The sequence below is a fragment of the Ochotona princeps genome, chromosome 13, assembly GCF_030435755.1.
Source record: "Ochotona princeps isolate mOchPri1 chromosome 13, mOchPri1.hap1, whole genome shotgun sequence".
Classification (NCBI taxonomy): Eukaryota; Metazoa; Chordata; class Mammalia; order Lagomorpha; family Ochotonidae; genus Ochotona; species Ochotona princeps.
The window spans coordinates 45,581,247-45,607,834 of NC_080844.1; the positions used below are offsets into that span (position 1 = coordinate 45,581,247).

General features: G+C 45.1%; 1 protein-coding gene across 1 annotated transcript in view; it reads right to left on the reverse strand.

The window, feature by feature from the left end:
• The window catches only part of PKD2L1 (polycystin 2 like 1, transient receptor potential cation channel), a 39,042-nt gene extending 17,735 nt beyond the window's left edge, over nt 1-21,307 (reverse strand). The window contains exons 1-3 of the mRNA XM_004580243.2: nt 21,158-21,307; nt 16,727-16,985; nt 16,124-16,237 (exon numbers count right to left, since the gene is read on the reverse strand). Coding sequence (XP_004580300.2) covers nt 16,124-16,237; nt 16,727-16,943 — 331 coding nt within the window. The 5' untranslated portion in view covers nt 16,944-16,985; nt 21,158-21,307. The remainder of the gene's footprint in view (nt 1-16,123; nt 16,238-16,726; nt 16,986-21,157) is intronic.
• Between the last annotated feature and the right edge of the window lie 5,281 nt (nt 21,308-26,588).

Below are 26,588 nucleotides of genomic sequence, written 5' to 3' on the forward strand. Positions count from 1 at the left end.
CTACACTATTATTAATATAGTGGTTACTATTGTTGATATGGTAACTGCTCAAGAACAATAGATCTTGAGACCATGGCTTGTGTCCCAGTTTCTCCTCCCCTCCCTGAGTCTTAGATACTGAAAAATATAAAAAGCCTCAGTTGAAATCAATAAACTGACAGCTTGATCAGACCTACTGTCTTGCTGTCCATTCTTTGTGTCTCTTGTCCAGTCATTCTCTCCTAGGTGGTTGCAACCCCCGTTGACTGTCCTGCTGGACTGGACACAGGGATAGGACAAAACCAGAGTACATCCAGGTTCTCCACATAGGTACAGGGTCCCAAACACTTGGGCCATCTTCTCCTGCTTTCCCCAGGCCATTAGCATGAAGTTGGATCAGAAGTGGAACAGCTGGGACTTGAACCAGTGTTCACCTAGGATGCCAGCATCATAGGCAGTGGCTTTACCTGCTATGCCACTAAGCCAACCCCAAGATTGGTGTCTTAAAAAGATGCCATATCCACCAGTTGAAGTCCTGGCTGCTCCATTTCCTGATCCAGTTCTCTGCTTGTGGCCTGGAAAAGCAGTGGAGGATAGCCCAAGGCTTTGGGCCCCTACATCTGCGTGGGAGATTGGGGAAAAGCTCCTGTATCCTGGCTTCAGAATAGCTCAGCTCTGACCATTGTGGCCATTTGGGGAGTGAACCATGGATGGAAGACCTCTCTCTGCATCTCTCCTTTCTGTAAAATCTATCAAACAAAAGCAACAAATAAATCTTACATAAAATGATGCCTATCAACATTAGTTAAAAACATTCTTATATTAAAGGGAGCTTACTGACACAATAACTGATGATAATAGTTGAGAAACATGCCAATCATTAATTCCTCAAAGGTCTCCAAGCTTTATTTCTCCATAAATACAGAGCTCTTGAAAAACTTAAAGAAATAGCAAATTTGGAAACAAGTTGACCCACTTTTCCCTTAATCTTGATCCTTCCCACCTTGATGAACCATGTAATCATTGTAAAAAAAATTATTTAAAAAAACTTAAAACAAACATCTGCACACCCACACAGGTATATGCATCTATTATGTATCTCTCTTCCTATATCACATATATTATATAAATAAATACTACATATGTATATAATTTTAGGGTTAGGAAGATATATATTTTTCATAATGATTATTTAATAAGGAGTAAAGGAAGCAAACATAAGAGAAAGTCCAATGGAAAGTATATTCAATTCTCTTGAAGATTTATTTATATTTACTTGAAAGGGCACAGTTAATGAGACAAGAAGAAACACATGGATCTTCCATCCCCTGGTTCACTCCCCAAAGCAGCAAAGGCTGAAGCTAGTTTTTTTCCTTCACTGTGGCAGCCAGGAACCTCAGACTTGGCTCTTTTTTGCAGGAATGGTTTCTCTTAAGTCTTCTCATACATGTTATCTCCCTCTCATATCTTTTCCCAGTACATTTGCTAAGTCTTTTCATTATAATTCAAATGGACTATAGTTTATTATATTTGTGCTTTTTCTCATGTAAGCTGGCCCAGATCCCTTTTAGATATAGGTAGGATATGAATACAGTTATTAGAGAGATCTGACATAATAATTATTATTAATCATCATCATCATGAGCTTGGGCAATAACCTGATTTTATCTGTTTCTATGTTTACAGTACAGACAGAATATTCTTGCCATGTCTTTTGAACTGCTGGCAGACTTTCCCAGTTCAGTGCAATAAGAAGACGTCAGCAGTTCACGTGTTCTTTTTAGGTGAAAGTCCTTTAGGTCAGCAAATGCTACCAAGCTCCTTCTTGGCTTCTAAATACCATTTTTAAATGGCCACTCTTTGTTGTCAAGCAGTCTCCTTGGGCAGGAACACAATTCCTGCCCTCCACTAACTGATAAGAACTTGGAGAGATGGGATGCAGCCTCAGCAGTGTCACAGGAGGTGGAGAGTGGTGAGCTAGGAGTTGGGGCTACAGAGACATTGGTGGAAATCTAACATAAGAACCCAGACTTGGAACTTGCTGGAAGGAGTGGCACATGTGACTGCAAACAAAGAACCATGTACCAACTGCAATAAATAAAATCGAACTGTAGTCCTGTGGGAGAAACAGCTTAGAAATCTGCCCCAAGAAGAATCGGATAACCAGAAGTACAATGACCAAGAGCAAAAGAAGAGACAAAGGCAAAATGAATATTATTGGGCCCAGCGATGTGGCCTAGTGGCTAAAGTCCTCGCCTTGAATGCCCCGGGATCCCATATGGGTGCCGGTTCTAATCCCAACAGCCCTGATTCCCATCCAGCTCCCTGCTTGTGGCCTGGGAAAGCAGTTCAGGATGGCCCAAAGCCTTGGGACCCTGTACCTGCGTGGGAGACCTGGAAGAGCTCCTGGCTTCAGACCGGCACAGTACCGGCTGTTGTGCTCACTTGGGGAGTGAACCATCGGACAGAAGACCTTCCTCTCTGTCTCTCCTCCTCTCTGTATATCTGACTTTGCAATAAAAATAAAATAAATCTTTAAAAAAATGAATATTACGGAAAAGGAGCAAAATCCTTTCCTAATCTCAGAGTTAACTGAGGAAGACATTGAGAAAATGGGTCATACAGAATTCAAAACACTTGCTATAAAGCTTTCTTATCAACAACTAGAAGCACATAAAGCTGGCGTTCAGGGAATTTAAGGAATATGTCACACAGGAAATGAATCAAATGAGGAATACAGTGGAGCAAATTAAAAGTACAGTGGAGAGTTTTCAAAATAGAATGAAATAAGCAGAAGAAAGAATCTTAGAATTGGAAGATATTTCCTGTCACCAGGGGGAAACAAACAAAAAGCTGGAAGCAGAGCTCGGTCAGGCCAAAAAAACTACCCAAGAATTGAAAGACACTATTAAGAGGCCTAATATAAGAGTTATGGGAGTCCCAGAAAGTGCAGAAAGAGAAGCTGGGATTAAAGGTGTATTCAATGAAATAATAAGGGAAAATTTTCCTAGTCTGGAGAAAGAATTGAGAAACAACATCCAGGAGGGGCACAGAACTCCCAACGGGGTTGACCAAAAATGATCTTCACCATGACACATGATAATCAAACTCTCTTCAATTGAACACAAGCAAAAGATCCTTAAATGTGCATGTGAAAAAAAAAAATCAATTGACATATAAAGGAATGTCAATTAAACTCACAGGAGACCTTTCACTGGAAACTCTGCAGGCCAGAAAAGAATGGAGCGACATATTCCAGATTCTAAAAGAAAAAAATTGTCAGCCCAGGATAACATATCCAGCAAAGCTTTCTTTTGTCTTTGAAAATGAAATAAAATGCTCCCACAGCAAAGAAAAGTTAAAAGAATTTGCCTCTTTCAAACCTGACCTACAAAGGATACTTAAAGATGTTCTCTTGACAGAGAAGAGGAATAGCACCCACCAAAACCAAAGGCAAATGCGAAGAACATCCCAGTAAAATGACAACAGAAGACTAAATCAATGAACAACCCATTGCTAAAATGACAGGATCAAATTACCACCCATACATATTAACCCTGAAAGTAAATTGCTTAAGCTCAATCAAATGTCATAGATTAGTAGAATGGATTTAAAAACAAAACCCATCTATTTGTTAACTACAGGAGACACATTTCACCAACAAAAGTCAGCGGAAACTATATCTCACGGATTTTGATTTTTTTGTTAGTTTTATCTCTTCAAAATACTTTCTTTAGATTAAATTCTTCAATGACTCATAGATCACATAGTGGCATCATTTTCTTCAAGAAGGTTCTTGATTTTCTTTTTCATTTCTTCAGTGACACATTAGTCATTCAGTAGCATGTTATTTAACTTCATGGTGTTGTTAATTTCTTTTTTCTTCCTGTTGTTCATTTTGTATGGTGGCTTTTCATTTAAGGGGATGTACAGTAACTGTGAAATGGAGACTAACATATCCAGATATGAGGATGCAATACGGTATGCATCTCTCTACTTCCAGGCTAAAGATGGACTCCCAATGAAACTGTTTACTATATGACAATAGGATGATGGATTCTCTGCCATTGTCCATACCCACAATAATGGACATATGACTGTGTGTGATACTTTAGTAATGATATAGGGGAACTTGTTGGGGGACGTTGGGGAGGGAATAAAGGAAATCCCAGGGGCCTATGGAACTGTATCATAAAATGATGATAATAACAATAATAAAAGATTTTAAAAAGAATGAACACACACAAAAAAGAAATTGCAGCTGAGAGAACTTGACCACTCACATCTGCCCCAGTCACAAAGTCTCTGAGCATTATCAAGATTTCTAGAGTTTAGGCTTAGAATACTGAAATTCTAGACAATGTGGCTGCTTTTGCTTTGAGAAATCATGTTCAGAATCCAAGAATGACTATGAATTGCTCTTAAAGGACACTGAATCAAAATGAGGGTGAACAGGCCAGAATATGGAAAATGAATCCAAGAACTGGTTAGTGATCTCTCCAAAGTTTTTAGTAACCCTGAGATCTTAACATAGCAGGAACAGATCCATAAATACTTGTGCATGCTGAATTAATGTAGCAAAATCAGTAGATGCACTGAAATTAGATATCTGGACACTTGGAGATGGGACCAAGGACCAGAGCACAAAGACACTCTGTGATTAGCGGCTGGAACTTGCTGTTCTATTCAATTCTTTTTTTTTTTTTAAGATTTATTTTATTTTCATTACAAAGTCAGATATACTGAGAGGAGGAGAGATAGAGAGGAAGTGGAGCTGCCGGGATTAGAACCAGTGGCCATATGGGATCAAGGCGAGGACCTTAGCCACTAGGCCACGCTGCCAAGTCCCTGTTCTATTCAATTCTAAACCCAGAGACAAAGCAGAGAGTAGCAAGCAATTCTTGTAGAATAAATGCAGCTTTATGTGATAGCTGCTAATTTCTGAATTCTTTTTAGCATTTTCTTTTATTTATTTGAAAAGCAGAGACACAGAGAGCATATGTTCCCATTACCTGGTACCTATAATGGCTGGGCTGAAGCCAGGAGCCAGGAATGCAACACAGGTCTCTAAAAAAGTGGCAGAAACTTAATTACTTGAGCTATCAACCCTGCCTCCAATAGTCTGCACTGGAAGGAGGCTGCAGTCAGGAGCCAGAGGTGAGAACTGAATCATTTATTCTGGTATAGAACATGAAGATCTTTTTTTATTATTATTAATTACATTGCATTATGTGACACATTTTTATATGCTCTGGGATTCCCCCCGCCCCTCCCCAAACCCTCCCTCCATGGTGGATTGCTCCACCTTGTTGCATTACCATAGTTCAAATTCAGTTGACATTCTTTCATTGGAGGTATTTACCAAGCATAAAGTCCAGCATCTTATTGTCCTGGTAAGTTCAATGGTTTCTTGGTGAGACCATCTCTGGTCTGAAGGCAGAGCCGGCAGAGTATCATCCCAATCAACTAAAAGCCCCAACATAATATTTACAACATTGTGGCATTAATTGACATGGTATTGGTTAACCAATATGTTGATAGGAAAATGCAGGTTCTCAACCACAACCTGTGGCTTCTTCATAGACATTTCAACTTTGGTTTATATTCAGCTGTGTTCTATACACCTTAAAATGGCCATAGATTGCCATTCAGCTGTCTCATGTCTATTTTAATTTTAGTATTTAGCAGTTTATAGCATTGAAGCATGATTTCGCTGAACCTGGCTGTTTTTCGGGTAGTCTAACTCTATAATTCTATCAGGACATATATTGACAGTTCAGGTGACCATTTTTAGGAGGGGTGTGCAGAGAAATCTTCAATACCCCAGTGAGGAGTGGCTAATCTTTGTGTCCCACTCAGTGAGTTATAAGTGCATCCCCGCTGACCGTTTCCTGTTTCTAAGCTTTCCTTTTTCTCTATCTATTCTAGTTTTGTTTGCTTGTTTGTTTGTTTGTTTTGAGGGGTTTCTGGAGCGATTCTGATGGTCATTACAAGAGAGGGTGGGGACCCAAAGTTGGAACCAAGCAAGGATCAGAGAAAGCTGCTCTCCCTACTCCCGAAGGAAGTTTATTGTTCTTCTGTTTCTGCGGACCGCTCAGTGCTTCTGGTTGTCGTTCCAATGACCTTGGATCCTGCAAGGCAGGATTTGGGCTTCTTCCATCCCATGTGGTAGATCCAAATGGGGGCGGGTGACCTCAGAGTTCTTGGCCTCTGAAGGCACTCCATTTCCTCGTGGTCTCCTTGGCAGTAGGGATGTTGTCCTCGGTGATCGTACTGATAGTCCTTGGTGAGGATCTGGGAGTCTTCAGGGTCAGGAACACGAAGATCTTAATAACTAGGATGAACACTCATTCTGAGTGCTAATCCTTACATAGTTTCAGAACAGCTTCAATTTATTAAGGTAGGCAGAGAGCAAAAGTCTTTCATCAAATGGATGATCCATCTCAGAGTCATGCTAAAAAATATCTGTCCCCACACTCCACAGAATTATGTGTGTGCTGTCTGGAAACCCCACGATAGCATGAACTTCAGTCTGTGTCATAAGAAGTATGTAAAAGTCCCGTCATCCTGTCTTTGGTAGCAAACAAGAGGGCTGAAGGACACCACATGGAGTAAAATCTAGGAGCCTGGTCTTGATATTGGCTTTTATTTAGCTAATGAGTCAGCAGTGGTTACACGTGATCCCACAGAAGGCTACAGAAGAAGACTTGTGCTTACTTTTACTGTTTCCTTGCACTGTTTTGCCAAAATCATTCAGAAAATTATTATCTTAGGAAAACTAAAGCCATTTGGAGTCACGTTGTCGTATAGGATGTAAAGCCACTACCTGCAATGTTGGCATTCCATATGGGTACCAGCTCAAGTCCTGGCGGCTCCACTTTATGTCTAGCTCTGTGCTAACAATCATAGCAAAGCAGCAGAAAATGACTCAAGTGTTTGGGCCTCTTTTCCAACATAGGATATCAGGAAGAAGTTCCTGGTTTGGGATTGGCCCTACTCTGGCAGTTGTGACCATTTAGGGAGTGAAGCAGTGGATGGAATATCTGTCTTGGAAGATCTGTTTTTTCCCCTCTCTCTCTCTACCCTGAACTATTGACTTTCAAATAAACAAATGTATATACCTTTTAAAAAAAGAAGAAAAAGAAAAAACTAAAGTCACAAAAAAATGGTATAGAGCTGAGGCCCAAAGAACTACTTTTCCCTCTTTTTAGATTATATATATATATATTTCAAAGATTTATCTTCATTGGAAAGGCAGATCAGATTGACAGAAAGGAGACAAAGAAAGATGCTCCATCCACTGGTTCACTCCCCAAATGGCTGCAATGGCCAGAACTGAGCTGAATCAAAGCCAGGAGCCAGGAGCTCCTTCCAGGTCTCCCATGCAGATGTAGCATCCCAAGATTTTAGGCTATGCTGTACTGATTTCCCAGGCCATAAGCAAGGAGCTGGATGAGAAATGGAGTTGTTGGGACAAGAACTAGAACCCATATGGGATCCTGGTGCTTGCAAGGTGAGGATTTAGCCATTGAGCCATTGCGCTGTGCCTTGAGCCCAAAAATATATTTAATACTAGAACCAGAGGAAGCATCAGAGGAAGAGCCCCTGCTGTTAACAGCTGGAGTCTTCAACAATGTGGACTCAGAAGGAATCAGGGAAAACCTACAGGGCTCATGCCAATTCCAGTGCCACCATTTCATACAACATCTTAATAAATGGTAAAGGGAAGGTGACTAAGTTAACAGAGTTGAAAATGAATGATTTCACTAATAGAAACCTTGAGTTTACCTGTAAGTTTGCATTCCAAGGCTGTAAGTCCCTGTGACAGTAACAGGATAATCAATACCAAAACCAAACCACATGTTTCCCCAAAAGCCAAGAATTGATTCTTTCTGAAGTTACTGGGTCTGTGAAGGGTAGCATCATCTATGATGGATTCACAAAGTATTGGAAATTAAGGGTCATCCCAGAAAACTCTGTGAAGACAGCTTTGGTGACCCCAGAGAAGTGCATCGTCTCCTTAAATCTAAGACTTATTCCATACAAAAGAAGAGGCTCTTAAATGGTCCCACTCACAGGGAAAGCAAACAAGCAATGAATGCATTGGCTGATGTTTAAACAATTTAAACAGAAACGATGTCATGTGGAAGGCCATGATCTTCCTGAGACATTGCAGACTTTCCTGGCGCTCAAGAACAAAGAGTGGAAAACATGTTTTTCAGCAGGGAACAGGAAGACAGGGATCAGAGAGGAAGAGAAGTGCAAAGGTATGCATAGAGGCAGGTGAGAAGATAACAAAACGGGCACATGGGAGAGGGAGGAGAAAGGAGTAGGAGCTGGGAGAGCTGGTCCAGGACCCAGAAGGCTCCAGCAAGGAGCACGTTCCTGCCCCTGGGCTGCCCTGGTGGTTCCTTGTTGTTATTCTGAAGTAGGATTTGTCTTTCAGAGTGCGTCCAGAGACCCTCCTGCATGGCCTCTGCTGCCCTTGGCCGTCACACTGGACGAGGGCTTCCATACTGCTCTGTCTCCAGCAGTGGCCCTTGCAGCTCACCAAGGCTCTCATCGTGACCACACAACTCCTTCCAGTGTGACCACCCTGAGCTTCTATTGGAAGATTCACATACATTTCTGTGTGTCTGGAAAACGGCTGACACGAAGTACCTCACTGCAACAGTGAGTACAGGGAGCGGCTCTGACAGCTATGTGACTAGAGTTTGTGAAAACAAGGGCTACGCATTGGGTAAAAATCTAATAAAGATATTCCCAGTTTTATTTTTCTTTATTTTGCAAGGGAATGAAAAGAAATCCTGCTTGACCTTTTTTTCCCTTTACTTGCCCACTGAGACTCTGACTGGCAAAGCTCTCACACAGTCATGGCCTGAGGCCTCAGCTGGCTTGGTTGGCTGACGCCACCTCCTCTGACCCCTGCCTCCATGGGCTGAGCCAACACCCTTAAAGCAAACAAATAAGCAAGCAAGCAGGCAAATGGCAATGCCTTCAGGCCTCCCTGGCAATGAGTTTGGACCTCTCAGACTTGAGTGGGTTCCTGTCCCTGGGCCTGCAAGAGTGCCAGGTCTCCCTGACCACTCTGCCCCCATATCTCACTGTGCTCCTGGGGCAGCTTTCCCTGCAATACTCCTCGCCCTGTCACCGTTGGTTTACCTGGTGGTCTCCCTCTTGAGGTTGTTTCTCAAGTATTCTGAAGTCCTTAGCACCAGACCGAGGGCCCAGCGCATGGTAGGATTTTAAAAATGTTCTAACAAATGGATGTGTGAATGCCCGGGATCGCTTCATCTCTTCTTTTCCTCCACGCTGTGAAATTATCCAATTAGACGAGCTCTGACTCAGTGCCTCATTATCTCATTAGAAATTAACTCTGAAGAAATATTTATTAATTTGTTTATTCAAAAATAACATAATACATGTAAACACAAATAATGTATTTTTATATTTTAGAACAACCTACATTCCCTGAGACAGCACAAAAAAATTTTAATGAGAAAAGCAGCATTGTTTTCACATTTGTAAAGCTCCTTAACGTCTGTCTTAATAGAAGGCAGCTGCTTTTTATGTTGGCTTCTGCCATTTAATCTGTTGCAACATGTCGCTTAGTTGAAGCATGTGAAGAAAATACAATCTTGTACAAATATGCTCCTGGTAAGAGAGAGAGTAACAAACTCCAGAAAGGGTCTCAGGAAAGCCAGAGACTGCAGGAAGCACGGCACTGAGAACTGTCGCCTGATATCCTTATATCTTGGGCTAGAACCTCTGTCCAGGATGGAGGACATGTCTAAACTTACCAATAAGTTAAGATACTACATTAATATTATTACACTCAATTCCCTATGTACCTTATTTCACAGTTTTCAAAGACCTTGTTCACATAATGTCTACTATCATGTTTGATAATTCTATCCTATCTCTGAGTAAAATTTCCTATAAATCATGAAATTCTGAGTGTCAGAGATTTGCTCAGGCTCACTCATCTGGTGAGGCTTGGAACTAGTACTCAGACTCCTACTGTAACATCTGGATACCTACTCTTTCTCTGGCTGCTTAACACAACAGCACCCAAGTCTGATCTCATCCACAACAATTCAGAACACTGAGATATCTTTAGGTATTTTCCTAATTTATACCTTAATGTGCAATGGCAACTGATATTTACTGAGAGCCTACTGTATTCTAGGCACAAACTCATAAAGGCAAACTTTATCCTCATTTGAGAAGGAAACCAAGTCATGGAGAAATGTAAGGATCTTGACCAATAATGTCAAAGATGGATGGCTAACAACCATCAGCATCCTCACTTAAACCTTATTCTAGGTCCCATGCTCTTTCTATTCTATCGCTGAGTCTTCACAAAAGTCATGACTCTATGTGACCAAGCACCTTCATTACAGCCACACAGGGGCTCACCTGCAGACATCTCGTGAGCTTCCAATGCATTTCTGTTCCACTCCTTGATAGTTCTAGAATTACTACCAACAAAGACAGCTTCTTTCAGATCTCTAAGCTCATTGTAACCTCTCCTGAAAATGTAGGATTTCAACAATCTATGGACAGACCCTCGAGATCCACTAAAATAAAGCAGAATAAATAGAGGCAGGCATTTCATAGCAACCAGTGATGGATGAAGAGCATCCAGTTAGCATTTAATGGATGTGTAGACATGAATCACCGAAGGCTGAGGGACTCTGCCCGCACCGACCAACTCTATGGCAACCAGACTGAGCCTTGCCCTGGCTCACAGCCTCTCCTATACAGGCCCAGCTCCAGGTGCACCTCTGAGATGACAATGATGTCTCCCAAAACAAACAGCCACTGTTTCAACACAAAGATGGTCAATGTTTTCTCCATCAACAAAAGGCTACAGCCATCCTTCCAACAAGACAAAGGGCTGGAAGCCCTTTCATAAATAACATGATGGTGTGGGGTGGCTGGAGGGGAAGCAGGAAGATCTTTCTCCAGCACTTTTCTTTGCTGAGTAGTAGCTGGGTCAGGGCCAACTTCACCCACCAGGGATGGTTCTGAATGACTAATCCTCACTCCTGAATGATTCATAATGACAACATGAACATTCTTCTTGTCTGTGGAAGAGAAATAATAGTATCTATCCCTTCCAGGACTGCCGTCAGGATCAAAGATGATAGGTCTGCCAGCTCTTTGCAAAAGTGTAAACGACTATCATTATTAGGAAAAGATTGATGGTCCACCCACGTCACCTGCATGGAAAAAAAAAAAGATATCTCTATTTCAGCCAGATGAGATGCCAAGCAGCTTTGGCTTCTAAGCTCACAAATCCCCAGAAAAAAGCATGGGGGCGGGGAAGAAATGTGGGCCCACCCCAGGCTACACTGCCACACAGCTGAGGCCTAACTATGTCAGTGCTTCTTTCCACTCCCAGGAAACCAGATCTCGCATTGAGAGTCTCACTGGCTGGCTCTCATCAAGAGTGTGAATGGTCCAAGATCTAAGCACTCTGTCTTCTCCCATGTCCCTCTTAATTTACATTTATACAATTTACACAAAGTCAGAACACGTCACTAATTAAAATAGGAGAAAACCATCTTTCCTTACTAATAATCAAGGACACACTAAAAGAAATTGTACCATTTTATATCTATTTGATTCTAAAAATGAGAAATGAGGAAATCCAGTTTTGTGAGGTTGTGACAAAATTGGTATGATTCACATCACTAATGTCAGAAGTCTGTTTCATCCTCTAGAGAGGCACAGTGACAACCACCGCCAAATACTAAGGAGGGATTTCTATCTTGGGGTCTAACAATGTATCTCCATTAAAATTCCCAAGGAAATTAGTCTTTTTTTTTAAGCAGCAGGTATAGATACATTTATCTATAATAGACAAATATTGAAACCACAAGAGAAATATTTCAGTTAAATTTTTGTGTGACTGTTGTAATTAAAATGAAAAACATAAACCTACTTAGAAACATAAGGAAGTGTTTGTGATGCAATTATAGATGAACATACAAAGGATTTAAAAGGTTAAAATATGTAAATGTATGGTAAGTACTGGTAAATGAAATGTCTTTGTTGGGGTGGCAGGGAATTACATTTTTAAATGTCTTCCAGTGTTTTATTTATATCATCTTTTGAATACACCAACAAAAAAGAAAGAACATCAGCAATCCAGTTGAATTCTCCCCAGACTCCACAGGTATGAAGGGAGGAGGGGACCATCCTTGTTATAATGTTGGCGGGTGCTAATGAATCATGTAGTTCCTGTGCACACAGAGGCTGCATGAGTCCCTGGCAGAGAAAAGTCTTAGAATCAGAGTCCGGCAAATAGTTGCTAGGCTGTATACCTGCTTCTTCTACTTGCTTGCTTGGCAGACTTGACAAAACTGTTGCCACATCTAATCTCTTTGTGAATTGTGAAATGGAATTGAAACATTTTCACAGAAGTACTAGGAGTAGTCAGTGAGATCAAGCATTTTTTTCTTTTAAGATTTTAAAATTTTTATTGGAAAGTCAGATATACAGAGAGGAGGAGAGAAAGAAAGGAAGATCTTCTGTTCTATGATTCACTCCCCAAGTGGCTGCAACAGCTGGAGCTGAGCTGACCTGAAGCCAGGAGCCAAGAACCAGGAGCCAGGAGACTTTCAGGTCTCCCATGCAAGTGCAAGGTCCCAAGACCTTGGGATATACTTGACTGCTTTACCAGGTCACAAGCAGGCAGTTGGGTGGGAAGCAGGGCCACCACGACATGAACCGGCCAGTATCCATATGGGATCTCGGCTCATACAAGGTGAGGACTTCAGCCACTAGGCTACAGTGCTGGGCCTTAGTTAAAGTACTAATAATGATGCTGGCAGCAGTTCTTTAAAAGATACTGCTCAAGTGATACTATCTCTATATGTGAAGTCAGCCACAAATTATCAGATACTTTTATTGAGTTATATACTTTTATTCTTATTTGACAAACAACATGATGTATAATTAATTGTGAGCTATAACATGATTTATCACATGTATACATGTGAAATGATCAAGCCTAGTTGAATAACAATTATATACACCCCATGTATATCATTTCTTTGTGTTAAGAATATTTAAGATTTTCTCTTTTAGCTATTTGGAAATAAGCACGATTAAATATTGTCATGAAAGTGTACTGTTAATGAACTTTTACAAAAAATACATATTTTTTGAGCAACTGCAGGTTCAGAGCAAAACTTAGGCAGAACTTCCCCATATATCCTTTATCCTAACACCCTCATAGCTACAGCCTTCCCACTGATAAAATCACACACTAGAGTGCCACACTTGTTATACGATTGACTTTCACTGGCACTCTTTATCATGCAACTTCCATAGTGTAGTTTTGGGCTCACTGTTGGTGTTGTTCATTCTGTGGGTTAGGCAAATGCATAACTTCCCTCTGCTGTTTTGTAACATAAGCCAGTGCTATGAGGGGCACCTTCAGCTCTCCAAATCCTCCATGCTTTGCCTATTCATCCCTCTTACCTCTCATGTTGGCAACCACTAACAACTTTTACTCTTTCCATAGTCTGGCCTTTCCCAGAAAGTCATATAATTAATTGCAGACACAATGTATATAGTCTTTATATATGGGTTTAGTTTTCAAATATTTTTTTAATAACTAGTCTAGATGTAAAAGAAAATTTCAAAATGTTTTGAAATTTTCCAAGATTACATAAATATATTTGATATCATGGATTGTTTTAGGTTCCTAATAACTATTATCTATTTTGATAAGAATGATTATGGGGCCCAGTGCAGTGGTCTAGCGGCTAAAGTCCTCACCTTGAAAGTGCTAGGATCCCATATGGGCACCGGTTCTAATCCCGATGGTCCCACTTCCCATCCAGCTCCCTGCTGGATTTGTAGCATTGGAACCGTCACCTTTCCCACTCAACTTACTCAAGTCCAACTTTGATCTGCTCCCCAGAATCAGAAGGTATTAAAATGTGTCATGTTATTACCAGGCAAATGGCCTTTTGGATATTTCCCTGGAGCCCTCAGGGTAAAGTGTCAATTGTGTACGATGCCTTATCCAGCACACCATGACCTGCCCCTGTTTACCTGGCCTGCACATCCGTGCCCACTCAGCTGCTCAGTTTCTCTGCTCCTGTACACATGCACATTCATTAAACTGTGTCCAAGCACCCTAGCCTTGGTAGTGCCCTCCCCTCTTCTCAGAAACCTCCCCTCTCTTTATCTTCCTCTAACTACATGCGCCTCATCTCTCAGTTGTCCAATGAGATACCACTTCCTCTGTCTGTCCTCATTGGTCCCCAGGTTTGGATACAGCAGGAGTATTCTGTGTTGGTCAGATGCCCATGGAATACTTCTAGCAGTACCTGGCATTGTGTACTCCAGGGCTGGAGACAGGAACCGAGGTAGTAGGCAGGCAGAAGAGTTTCTAGGACAAGCCAGGCTCTCAGTGAATGACGTCATGGATACTATGTCCCACAATCTTCTTGAGGAAACCAAACCCCAAGGATGTTGAACAATTTGCTCAATGTCCCTTGCTGGTAAATGGTACAGTATGACGCCTGGACGCAAATCTGTACAAGTTCAGAGCCTCTGCCTGCCATCTCTACTCAACACCACCTCTAAGAACATCATTGTCACCAAATTAGCGAGAAGATCAAAATTCTTTAACTAGAAGGACAAATGACCAAGGACAAACAGGAGAGCTACGTCACTCAAACAGTTGAAAAGTCACTGCAGAGAGTCAGGTAAGGCAGTGCTCAACAGAACAGGGAGGTTCTACAAACGAGAAGCTGAGCCCTGATGGGAAAGGCCCACATGCCAGTCATCTAAGATGCTCCCATGAGGCCTGGCAATGGAAGGGAACAGAGCTGCTCAACTGTAGTAAAATGGAACACTCCACACTGACAGTAAAGTCCCCACTGACATTGCCCAGGCTGGGCTGCCTGGCCCCTGGCAGGGCACCATGGGAGACAGCAGAGCAGTGACTCTGCATATCTGCACCCCAAACCCAAGGGCCTCTGACATGCTTGGCCTTCAAGGATTCCACAGGGATCAGACTGAGTCTGTGCCCAACATCAGCAAGTCCTGGAAGACCTGCCACTGACCACTGTACTGAGGCTTCTGAAAACAGAGAACATGAGTGGATGGGACTTCTGGGCTTCCAGAACCCAAACTTCCACCCCTCCCAGCCACAGCCAGGGGAGGCAGACAAGATTCCCAGTAACTCTGGTAAACTGGAGACTGCCCAGCCATGTTCCAAAGGCTGATCTGGGACCACAGACATTGATGTTGCTCTGGAGAAAGGCCCTGCCTGTGGGCTTCAGTCACAGGAGCTGACAGAGGAAAGGAACATACCTTTCTGGCAGGTGGTGGAGACAAAGGTCAATGTCAACAATAAACTCTGACAGTCACTTGCTGCAAGGAACCAAAGAGGTCCTCAGGATACACACAAATGTGCCCTGGGTCCTCACAAGCAAGTCCCCTTTCACTCTGTGCTACAGACCAGTGATAACACACCCAGAAGGCCCCTTGGTCCTCACAGAATCCCTACAGAGCCCAGCAGAAACAAGTGCCTTCTGCCCCGCCTTCCTGGAGAGTGCACACTGTGACAAGCTGATGGCATCTGCTTAATGTGATCAGAGCTTCAGCTTCCTCCTGCATAGATCCATGCCCTTAACAGGACCAGTGCCTGCTGGGGCCACTGAGCCCCTAGTGAGCGGGACACCTTAGCTGTGGGCCTGCTGCAGCCTCAGTCAGCATACCATACACACAGCCAAACACAACCCTCATAAGTGAGGCAAACTTCACTTCCTGTGCAACTTCATAAGGAAGTAATTAGCCATGTATAAAACTTCTACCCTCTTCTTTGGGCCTAAAAGCACCTGCTGGGCCAACTTCAGCATTCCACATCATGGTTCTTCCACTCTTTCCATAGGCCACCCTCCCATCTGCCACCTGCTTTCCTTGTACTGTAAACAGTGACAAATTATTTTTAAACCAAGGATCTGGAGCTGAGAGATATTGAGTAGGGTCTGAAGACTGATGCATCAGGTTCCCAGGCCATAGCTTGCAGAAATGAGTGTTGCCTGCAGGAAGGCAGAGACAGTCACTGCACACAGCTCCAGGACACAGGGACATGGAGGCAGAAGCTACTCACAGAGACAGATGTCCACCAGGAACACGATGTACACCAGCAGCTCCCGCAGGGTGGTCTTGATGTAAAGCTCCCGGTTCTCAGCTGTGTTCTCTGTCAGGGTCGTTCCCCAAAGTCCTAAGGGGCATTGGGAGAGTGATCAGCATGCCTGACAGCAGTGTTGCTCCCAGCCACCCCCACTGCTCTGCCCTGGGACTGTACCCATTTCCAGCTGAGCTCCTCATGCCCATTGCCTTGCCCCTTGACTGAATCTGCCCACTGCCCACACCTTTGCCTGCACTCTCCAACTCCATGAGGTAGGCAGGGTGGGTGCCTTGGATCCTACAGAATGAGGCAGGAAGGAGGCACCTGCGCCAGAGGGGACAGTGTAGGGAAGTACTGTGCCCATGTCCTCACTCAGCCTGGCACCCACGTGCCCCTCTAGGCACCTTAGAGATGACCACACTAGGTTTCCCCCTTTGGACCCGAGTACGGCCTCAGCACTGGGACAGGCAGCTCTAACCTAGGCAACTCACAAACCCCAGTGATTTCATGTTTTCTTTGGAACACCTCTTACTAAGACCCTCCACCCATGATTTTCCCACAACCCCTCCACCCAATGCATACCTCTGATGCCACGATGGACCCTCAGGCAACAGCTGGACATCAGGGTCCTAGGTGTTTCAGGGTTCATGGGTTGGGGTTGTGGGGGCACCACACTGGTGATGGTGCAGATGCTCAGTGTTCCACGTGGGGAAGAAGGGTTGCTATAAGCAGGGTTATCCCAGGCCTCACTCTCCAACTTGTGCTGCTCCTGTCTCTGGAAATCTTCTTCAGGGTCCATGGGGAGCAGCAGAGACCTAGTACCCCACGTTGTCCCTTCTCACTTAGAGAAAGAAAGAGCAAATGATAGGCAGCCCAGCTAGCAGAGGGCAAGGAGGGGAGCCTGAGAGCCGCTGCTGTCACCATCTGTCTGCAGCCTTTGCCAGGTAATCCATGCACAGAGGGGAGGGGAAGGAAGGGAGCAGAGGGGAGGGGCTGAGCATCCATCCTGCCAGGGGCCTTCTCCCTCTCTCTCCTCATTCCTCCCTGGCTCCTTCCCTCTACCTGCAAGTCCCAGGAGATGAGAGGAACAGGTGCAAGGGAAGTGGGATTCAAATGCTGAAGACATGAGAGAGGGGAATGTTGGGGAAGAGTGGGGCTAGAACTGGGAGGAGGGTTAGGATAAAAAGTCCACTGCAAGAGATGAAGATGGAGAGAAATGAAGATGAAGGCGAGAGACTAGAACTGCATTGTGGGTCTGAGCTCATTTCCACTAAAAGCTCCTCAAAGGGCTGGCATGGACTGGGTTGGATGACAGACTGGTCAGTGTCGCATCCCTTCCCAGTGCAGCCAAGAGATCTGAGCCTCCTTTATGTTTTCCCCAGAACTGTCCCTGGTATTTGAACAAGGAGGGCCCCTCCCCCACAGTGCAGCAATGGTGAGCTGCAGGGCTTCCCTGTCCCAGCACTGAAAGGGTAGGACCTGTGACCCTGTCAGTCACAGAAAAGGACATCTGGTTCCTTCTTCAAACATCTGCTAACCCATGGCTTAGGGGCAAGGCACAGCCATGGAAGAATGTACCTTAGCAGATGGTGCTCAACTCAGGAAAAGGCCAATTCCTGTCTGGGGGATGCAGCACAGAGCAAAGGACAAGGACTTTTACTGGCTTCCTACAGGAACTGGATGTCAGGCCATGGTTGGGCTGGCCTTTGCCTGAGGCACTGCTTGACAGTGAGCCTAGACTGAGCCTGAGCACAGAAGAGAACCCTTTATGTTCGTCAGATGTGCCAGGATGGGTCTATGAGAGACGTCAAGAGTAGGGGACATCAGGTGTGGTGTGTTGGGGAAAGGGGACTTCAGCTTGATCTGTCTTTTGAGCCTCAGACTACTTAAAACCCCATTGTGGGTGCTATAGTGCAGTGGGGTGGGCCATCACTTGGGACCGCTGTATTCCATATCCCAATCCAGCTCCATGCTTATTCACCCAGAAGGACAGCAGGTCCTCAATTACTTGTACCCATACCACTCACATGAGAGACCCTGGTAAGAGCTTTTGGCTCCTGGCTTCACCTATCCCAGCACCAGCTATCATAAGCATTTAGGGAGAGAACCAGGTGATGAAATATTCTGTGGGTGCACCCTTTTTGTTTTTAAAGAAATACACAAATTTGAATTCTTGGGGAGTGAACCTTGGAGAGTAAACAAAAGAGAATCCTTGGGGAGTAAACAAAAGAGAATCCTTGGCATTACCCCTGAAGTATACACACCCTAGAACTCTGATCACCTCCTCTGGCTTCCCACCAACCATGTGCTGTAGTCCCACAGGTGCTTGTAGTGGACCTCAAGTCCTCCACCCTTGCTGACTGGAGGGAGACTATCCTTTCCTAACCCCTGGTTCTCATCCCAGGGCTACTCTACTACTAGGCACTGCTTCAGTGGCCTAGCACTGCCTTCCCTAGTGGAAAGCACTCAATCTTCAATATCCCTCGTAAAGGAATCGTGATCCTAAGGGCCAGGCTTAGCCTCTTTTTTTAACTTTTTCCATTTTTTAATTATATTTTTGACAATCTTTACATAGTTAATTACGGTAAAAAGGTTCAAGGGCTATAGGAAAGTGGGTAAGACTATTATTTCCATATTGTTTCCTTCATGTATCTGAGGTAAAGGGGGATATTAAGGGAGAAGCCCCACCCAGTTTCCCACCCACCCCAGGTACTGGATGTGGGGCATGCTCCGAGATTCTTGCTCAAGTGCTTTGATAGTTCACCAGTTATGAATTGCTACCAATCTCTCCACTCCAAGCACGATGAGGTCATTGAAGAATCCACTGATTGACATAGTCCATCACAGAGTCTCTGCTTGCCCAGTTTTTCACTGCCAACATATAGCTGAGGTGGTTGACTGACTTGTTCTTTCTTCTATCTTTTCTTGGCTAGGGTTCTGAGTTGAGCAGTTTGATTGGGGAGATCCCCAAAGAAACTTTGAGGTGTTCCCAGACCAGATTCTTGCATATACTAGCAAGTACAGGGCCCAGCACAGTCCATCACCCTGATCAGCTGGTGGCTGCAATTGCTGGGTTGGTTCTGTTTTCAGCCCGACTTCCACTGGAATCAATGAGTGTTGCAGTCCAGTCTGGTTCTGCCCAGCACATACTCGGCCCTCACATAAACCAGTGTGGGCTGCAGCCTAGTCAGAGCGACCCACAATAACCCCCACCAGGCCCACCCCCTACCCTGGTTTGCCAGTATGTATAGCAGACTAGTCCAGTCTGTCCCACATCCCATTTGGCTCTCGTACATGTCAGTGGGTATTAAAGCTTACTTCCATCTAACCAGCTCAACTATCCAGCCCTCACGGATATTGTTGGGTGCTTCTCTGTCTAGTCACCCCAGCCCCTGTCCTAGTTTTCATGCCCTCCCGTGGGAGTGGTAACCCAAGAGGGAGGAGCCCACTATTTCCCTCCCAGGCCTCTCCCACTCTCGGATTATGCACTCTTCGGGTGGTTCTGTGGTTTGACTTGAGAGAATTAGCTCCCAGTGCCAGCTTCTGCCAGCTGATGCTGAGCAGCTACAGGCTTAGCCTCTTGATAAATAAGTGTACACCAACCTCAAACATAGGGTTCATAAAAGTGGTTATCATACTCTTCGGTCTACTACACAAGTCTCCTGTCCCAGGCCCTGGCACTATTAAGGGATTGGACTACAGATAAGGAACGCTCACTGAACCTTCACTCGGAAGAAGTATCCATCTTTCCATTTTTTCCAGCCAGCAAGGCCCACTCCAAGGCACCTGTGTTCTCTGGGAAGAAAAAAATCTGAGGAACTGTGGTACTATCAAACATTCTGTCTTAAATCAGCTGGTCTGGAGCTGCTCATGGGAGCTGCTGTCTCTTACCCATGAGCTTTTTCACCAGTTGCCACAGCGTCTTTGACTTGTGAAACTGAACTTCAGGATGGAGATGGGAGAGGAAGCGAGTGGTGAACAGGAAGCCACAGTACAGTCCAGAGCTGAGAGAAACCGGAGATGGCTTCTGAGTCCCTTGGAGCTAATTTGAATTCTGGAGGAGGCCAGTGACAAGTGGGATGGACTTAAGAGGTGCAGCATGTGATGTGGGTCACTCCTCTGAGCACACCATGGCCAGACAGCTTTATTCATGGCCACCTCCTGGGATACAAGCCTGAGCTCTCCCCTGCTCAGGGTTGGGCCTCCCCAAGTGGATCACCCCCATAGCCTCAGGAGCACTGGTGATGTAATACAGCTTGAGAAATGTTTCCAGAAGGTGCTGTGCTTTCCTGTGGTAATTCAACTTACTCAAGAAGTTGCAAATGTGATAATTAAGTGGAATCTTCTGGTGATTTTTTTTTAAGATTTATTTATTTTTCATTGGAAAGCCAGATACACAGAGAGGAGAGACAGAGAGGAAGATCTTCTGTTTGTTGGCTCACTCCCCAAGTGTTTGCAAAGGCTGCAGCTGAACTTATCTGAAGCTAGGATCCTGTAGCTTCCGCCAGGCACCCCTTACGGGTGCAGGGTCCCAAGGCTTTGAGCTGTCTACAACTGCACTCCCAGGCTACAAACAGGGAGCTGGCTGGGAAGCTGGGGCACCGGAACACAAACTAGCACCCACATGGAATCCCTGCACATGCTAGGCAAGGATTTTAGCCACTAGGCTATCACATACATCTCCTTCTCCTCAAACTTCTACTGGCACTACACCATTCCTGTTACAAAGAGCAGGCAATGTCAGAGACGTCCTGAGGCATGGGCTTTCTCTTACCCAGTCCAGCAATACCTCTCAGAACCTTGAACTTGAATTTGATTTGAATTCCTGGGTTTTAAATGTTGGCTCAGCAACATCCTAGCAGTGTGGGTGGGCTTTAGAGTAGTTTCTGCAAAGTGTCGAGAACAGTATCTACCCTGCTGATCTGTAGGACTATTTCAGAATTACATTAGTCAAACTTACAAGTCTCTGTAGATTAGGTGTTCCAAAGCACAAAACAAATTTATGGATCTTACCATACTGTTCATTCTGTGCATTCCACTTGCACATAACAATTCATGGGTATCACTAGCCATCACTGACATTGTTTCTGAGGGATGTGAGTCCAAGGACTGTATCTGTCCACTCAATTCCAATTCCAGTGGCTGACACCATCAGAATGAAATGATGCCTTTATGGATGGAGAGATTACAAAAGGGATCCTTGAAGGAAAGCCCCTTTAAGATGAGGCTCATCAGAAACAAAGCACCTCTTCATCAGGATACCTGTTGAATCAGCCTCTTTGCCTCACTAAGGAGTTTGCTCACACGCTCCATTCTAGGATAGCTCCAAGGGAGATGATGACTCCATTTCTGTCACCAGTACTCTCTCTTTCCATACCATGTCCATTCCCACCAACTTTCACTGTGGTACTCAAGTCCACTAGACCCAAAGGCAGCAGAGTTTACAGAAAGGAAACCTATGACTCATCCCCCTGTACATTCTGGGGAGAATTTTCTAACATGTCACTTTGCATATTCCAAACCAAGCACCCCTGGAGTGATTCTCACTCCAGACTCTACAAGGAAAACAATCTACTCTACTGATAAACCACCTTCTCTGTTTGAAATACTGATTCTTCATCCTTTTTGCTTCAATAAGCATAAACAATAGGGCATACTCATCAAGTGACCAGGAATCATTTGAGTAAAGATCTTAATGGAGGATAATGGAAATCAATCTGTAAGAACCAACCCTGTATATCAGGCCCTGACCTCCACCAACATCCCACTAGTCATGTGCACAAAAAATACTAACATTTGAGGATCCTACCTTTGCCACAACAAACATAGCAGACCTGCAAGAAGAGCTAAGTGTCTGATCTCAAGGAAGCCCTCTGCATGTTTTCATGCCACTGACACCACTTGCATCTCCAAAAGCTCCTGCTCTTCAATACACCAGAATGAACAAGCCAGGTCCACAGAAAGTTCAAGCATATGAGGTCTTTTTACAGCCATTCTCCAGCCCTGGAAACCAAGAAAATAATGTTTTGCTCAGTCCAATAATCTAACAGAGACTGAGGTAACCCACTTCCTTACCAAAATAACTTACTGTATACTTTTACTTTTTTCCTACCATGTCTTCTATTTCACAATCTCTCCTGAATACATTTGGCATCTTCATGCCTCCAAAGAGATTCCTTTTTAAATTTTTATTTCATTTATTTGACAGAGATATTTTATCTTCATATTCTCTCTCCAAATGTCCACAACAGGGGGGCTGGGCCAGGCCAAAGCCAAGCGACCAGAAATCAGTTTGAGTCTCTATTGTACATGGCAGAGTCACAACAATTTTGTCATCACTGACTGCTTCCAGGGTGTGCATTACAGGCTTGAGATTGGAAGTTGAGCAAGGACTTGAAAGAGGTAATCTGATATGGGATACAGAAATTCTGAGATGCTGTTTGAATGAGGTCCTCAGGTTTTTCCCCCTTTCTAGGGGACCTTCTTTGGTATCTATGCTTATTTGCCCTAGGCTTATTTTTTTTTAAAGTGAGCCGCAACGGGCCGATGCTCGCCGATCCGAAGCCGGGAAACTGGAACCTCTTCCGGGTCTCCCACGCGGGTGCAGGGTCCAAAAGGTTTGGGCCGTCCTCAACTGCTTTCCCAGGCCACAAGCAGGGAGCTGGATGGGGAGTGGGGCTGCTGGGATTAGAACCGGCGCCCATATGGGATCCCGGGGCTTTCAAGGTGAGGACTTTAGCCGCTAGGCCACGCCGCCGGGCCCATTTGCCCTTGGCTTATACAGAACAATGAACAGTTGGAAGAAAGCAGTCAAACCAAATTAATGGGAGACCAACAGTGTCATCAACAAAAGAGGTGAGCCTTCAGTCTCTGAGACCATGGAAATTTGGTATTGAGGCCACATCCTGCCCTCTTGTTGTGTGTGGTTCAGATGTCATGGGCTCATGTGTTCAGAAGCCATCCATCAGCATTATCACTTCTAGACAGAGTTCCAGCCACGTCAGACAGGGCTCCACAGCTGATGCTGAGTATCAGTTGGGCCACCTGCTGGTAGGTAGGAGGCCACAGCTCCATGTGAGGGTGAGTCAGCAGAATTAAAAAAAAAGAGAGAGAGATGAGCTCACTGCAAAGGGAGAGGTGTGTGTGTGTGTGTGTTGGTTGGTTGACTGGGGCATGGAAATCAAGAAAGGCATAAAAAATACATAGAAGGTACAGAAGAGAGGCAGGGCAAGAACACCGCGGCAATGCCATTCTTACCTTCAAAGCTATCTGTCAGCATTCACATAAGGTAAAGCTGACCGAATACCCACAGTCTGTGAAGAGGAGAGACCAGGGCGTCTGAGACACCTCATTGTCCCAGCCTGAGGGTCCCATCACAGGAAGCACAGGTTCTTCTGTCCAGGGTCCTTGCCGTAGCAGGTAGTTTATTCCAGACATGTCCTGAGGACTGATGGCATGGAGGGTGCTGTGCTTGGCTCTAGAGATGAAAGAGCAAACAAGTGGATGTGGGCCCACATAGGGGAACCTGCATGTGGTGAAGACAGGCACTAAGCCAATACTTACACAAATGGCATAGGGTTTGTGCTTGTAAAATGTGCTATGAGAGAAAAATCAGGGTGCCAAGTGGAGATACAGCAGAATTGACTTCTTGAGACCAGTGAGAAACAAAGTGATGATTTTTTTTCCTTTACTAATTCTTGTCCCTGCAGCCACAAGGTTTTCTGAAATGCAAAAGTGCAGTACTGTTAACAAGCTCAGAGAAACTGACCAAAGCAAACGGAGTTAGAATATCTGCAAGGAATGTTAAGACTCATGGTGATCTTTAGCACTCATGGTCACATGCTCAGATTCTGGAACAAAGACTGAGAAGAGGCAGGACTTTATGCTGGAGTTCATTATTGAAGCTACAGTAAGAGTCGAGACTGTGAAGACCCCAGTGGAGAGAGGAAAGAGATCAAGGAGTTCGGGGAGTGAGTAGAGGCATAAAGGAAAAGGAATGACAGAGGGAAAAGGAGAGAAGTAGAAGACTAAGGATTTTCAAAACTCACATGTCAGAGGAGCAGTGTGTTGAGAGAACTCAGGACTGACAGTTTCAGGGGCTACTCCAAACAGCTTCTTGTGCTCTCATAGAGCAGAAGTGTTGGAAGGCCTAGATCCAAGTATCTTAGGCCACCGCGGATGGTGAGGAAACCACAGATGCCCAGAGATTTGGGTGCATAAATGAAGAGGCAGGTGGTGATGCAATGAAACACGTGACACCATGTCACTGCACGGTGATTTATAAGGATTCATTGGGTAATTACCATGTGACTTTCTTGCACATATACTTGGACATTTCCCCAAGAAACTGAGGCAACCATTGTCATGTCATGAACTAGAATCTTCAGATCCTTCCAACTATTCTTAGGGTGGAACTTTTTTTTTAAGATTTGTTTATTTTTCATTGGAAAGTCAGATATACAGAGAGGAAGAGAGACAGAGAGGAAGATCCTCTGTTTGTTGGTTCACTCCCCATGTGTTTGCAAAAGCTGGAACTGAGCTGATCTGAAGCCAGGATCCAGGAGTCTCCTACAGGACTCCCATGCGGGTGCAGGGTCCCAAGGCCTTGGGCTATCCTCAACTGCACTCCCAGGCTACAAGTAAGGATCTGGATAGGAAGTGAGGCTGCCAGGATTAGACCGGTGCACACATGGGATCCTGGCACATGCAAGGCAAGGACATTAGCCACTAGGCTAATGTGCAGGGTCCAGGGTGTGGGTTTTAACTGAGCTCTGCTGAGGCAGAGTTCCCATACTGCACAGTTCCTCCACTTGCCCTGTACAGTGCAATGGGTCTGGGTATCATTTGCACACGTGCACAGCTACACAGCTGACTTTGGAACAGGAGATCCTGAGCCTTAGGTTTGGAGGTCAGAGTTTCTGCAATCTGCTGTAAATGAGGGTGTGAGAGGACCTTAAACAACAAGCAAATTCTCCACTTCTCCCTCCAGCTGAATCCCAGCACAAGATGGGATGTGACAAAGGTGTTGTGCACAGCACAGCCACCAGGAGGCAACAGGACTCTGGCCCAGTCTCTGCCAGTAGGGAGGGCGGGCTCTTTCCTAAAACTGAGAGACCCCCCCTGGAGGATTGTGCTCTCCTGGAGTCCTGGTCAGTCCAGGGACCCTTCCCCTCCACCACCCTCCAACTTCCTCCTGATCCTTACCCTCTTCCCTGACAACCTCTGCAGGGTGCCTTCTGACACTGAGCAGGTTCTACCCACAGGGCTTTATCCTTCCAGCGGACTGGGAACTTTCTGGGTGAACCTGTGTCCCCTGAGGAGAGACTCCAAGGCTGGGCCATTGTGCAAGAAAACCATCAGGGCAGCTGGGGCTAGACTGGGAGAACTGGATTGTGATGGACGTCCATGCTGAGTTAAGGACACACATGGGAAGACTGGGTGGACAACTGGGGGCTCACCCTATGTAGGGGTGGAAAGACTTCTGGCCCTCCTGTGTCCTCCATGTGTGGGCTTGCTTACAATCCCTGTGAAGCTACAGTGCTGGTGGGGCTGCTCCTGGGTTAGGAGTGGCCACAGGAAGTGTAGCTCCAGGAAGTATAGCTCTTGGTCAATTGCTTAGCCCATGGCTGGAGGTCTGGAGACCCATTCCCATGATCTCCATGCCTACCTTTGAGAAGGGGCAGCCTTGGCCTTCAGGGATCCCAACCAAGTTCTACCTCTGAGGGAGATGTTCAATCCTCTTCCTTCTGCTCATGTTGCCATTTCACACACCCCCTCCCCAGTCCTACCCAGTGATCACAGAGCAGACATCTCCTGCCCCAGGGATCTCTGTCCCCACTCACCTGCATGAATTCAGTTCACTCACTCCTAGGCACAAGGCCTGCTTTTCCAAGCCTGGATTTTGACTCCCTAAGACATGAAGGAGGTAACAGGATTATATGAGTATTGGTTTTAGCTCTGACTCAGCCAGGGTCCAGCATGCCCTGGCAGGCAGCTGGTTGGCCAACACCAGGCTCCATGTCTTTCCTGGGGTTCCTGTTTCTGTGGTGCCCCTCTCCTGGCACTAGAGTTGATGGGGAGGTCCTGGCCCCAGTTGAAGGGAAGTTATGAGAGAGGGCAGCTATAGCTTTGCCAGCTGCTTGGGGCTCAGGAAGGAAACACTGGCATATCTGGGTGCTGGGGTCCGTGCAGTGGGTGTGAATAATGCGAAGGTGTGAAGAGAACAGCTCCCCTGCTTGGCAGGGCCCGGGGGAGCTTCCAGCTCTTTGGCAGGGCCTGGCAGATTTCTCTCTGACCACCTTGACACAGTTTCAGCCCTTTTCACATGGACACTCAACCACCCCACTAAGAATTTCGTAATCTATTGAGGCATTGTTTGCCCCTGTGAGATGACTTTTGCAACCAACATGAACTTGAGAGTTAATGTTACTGATAATGTCTTGGT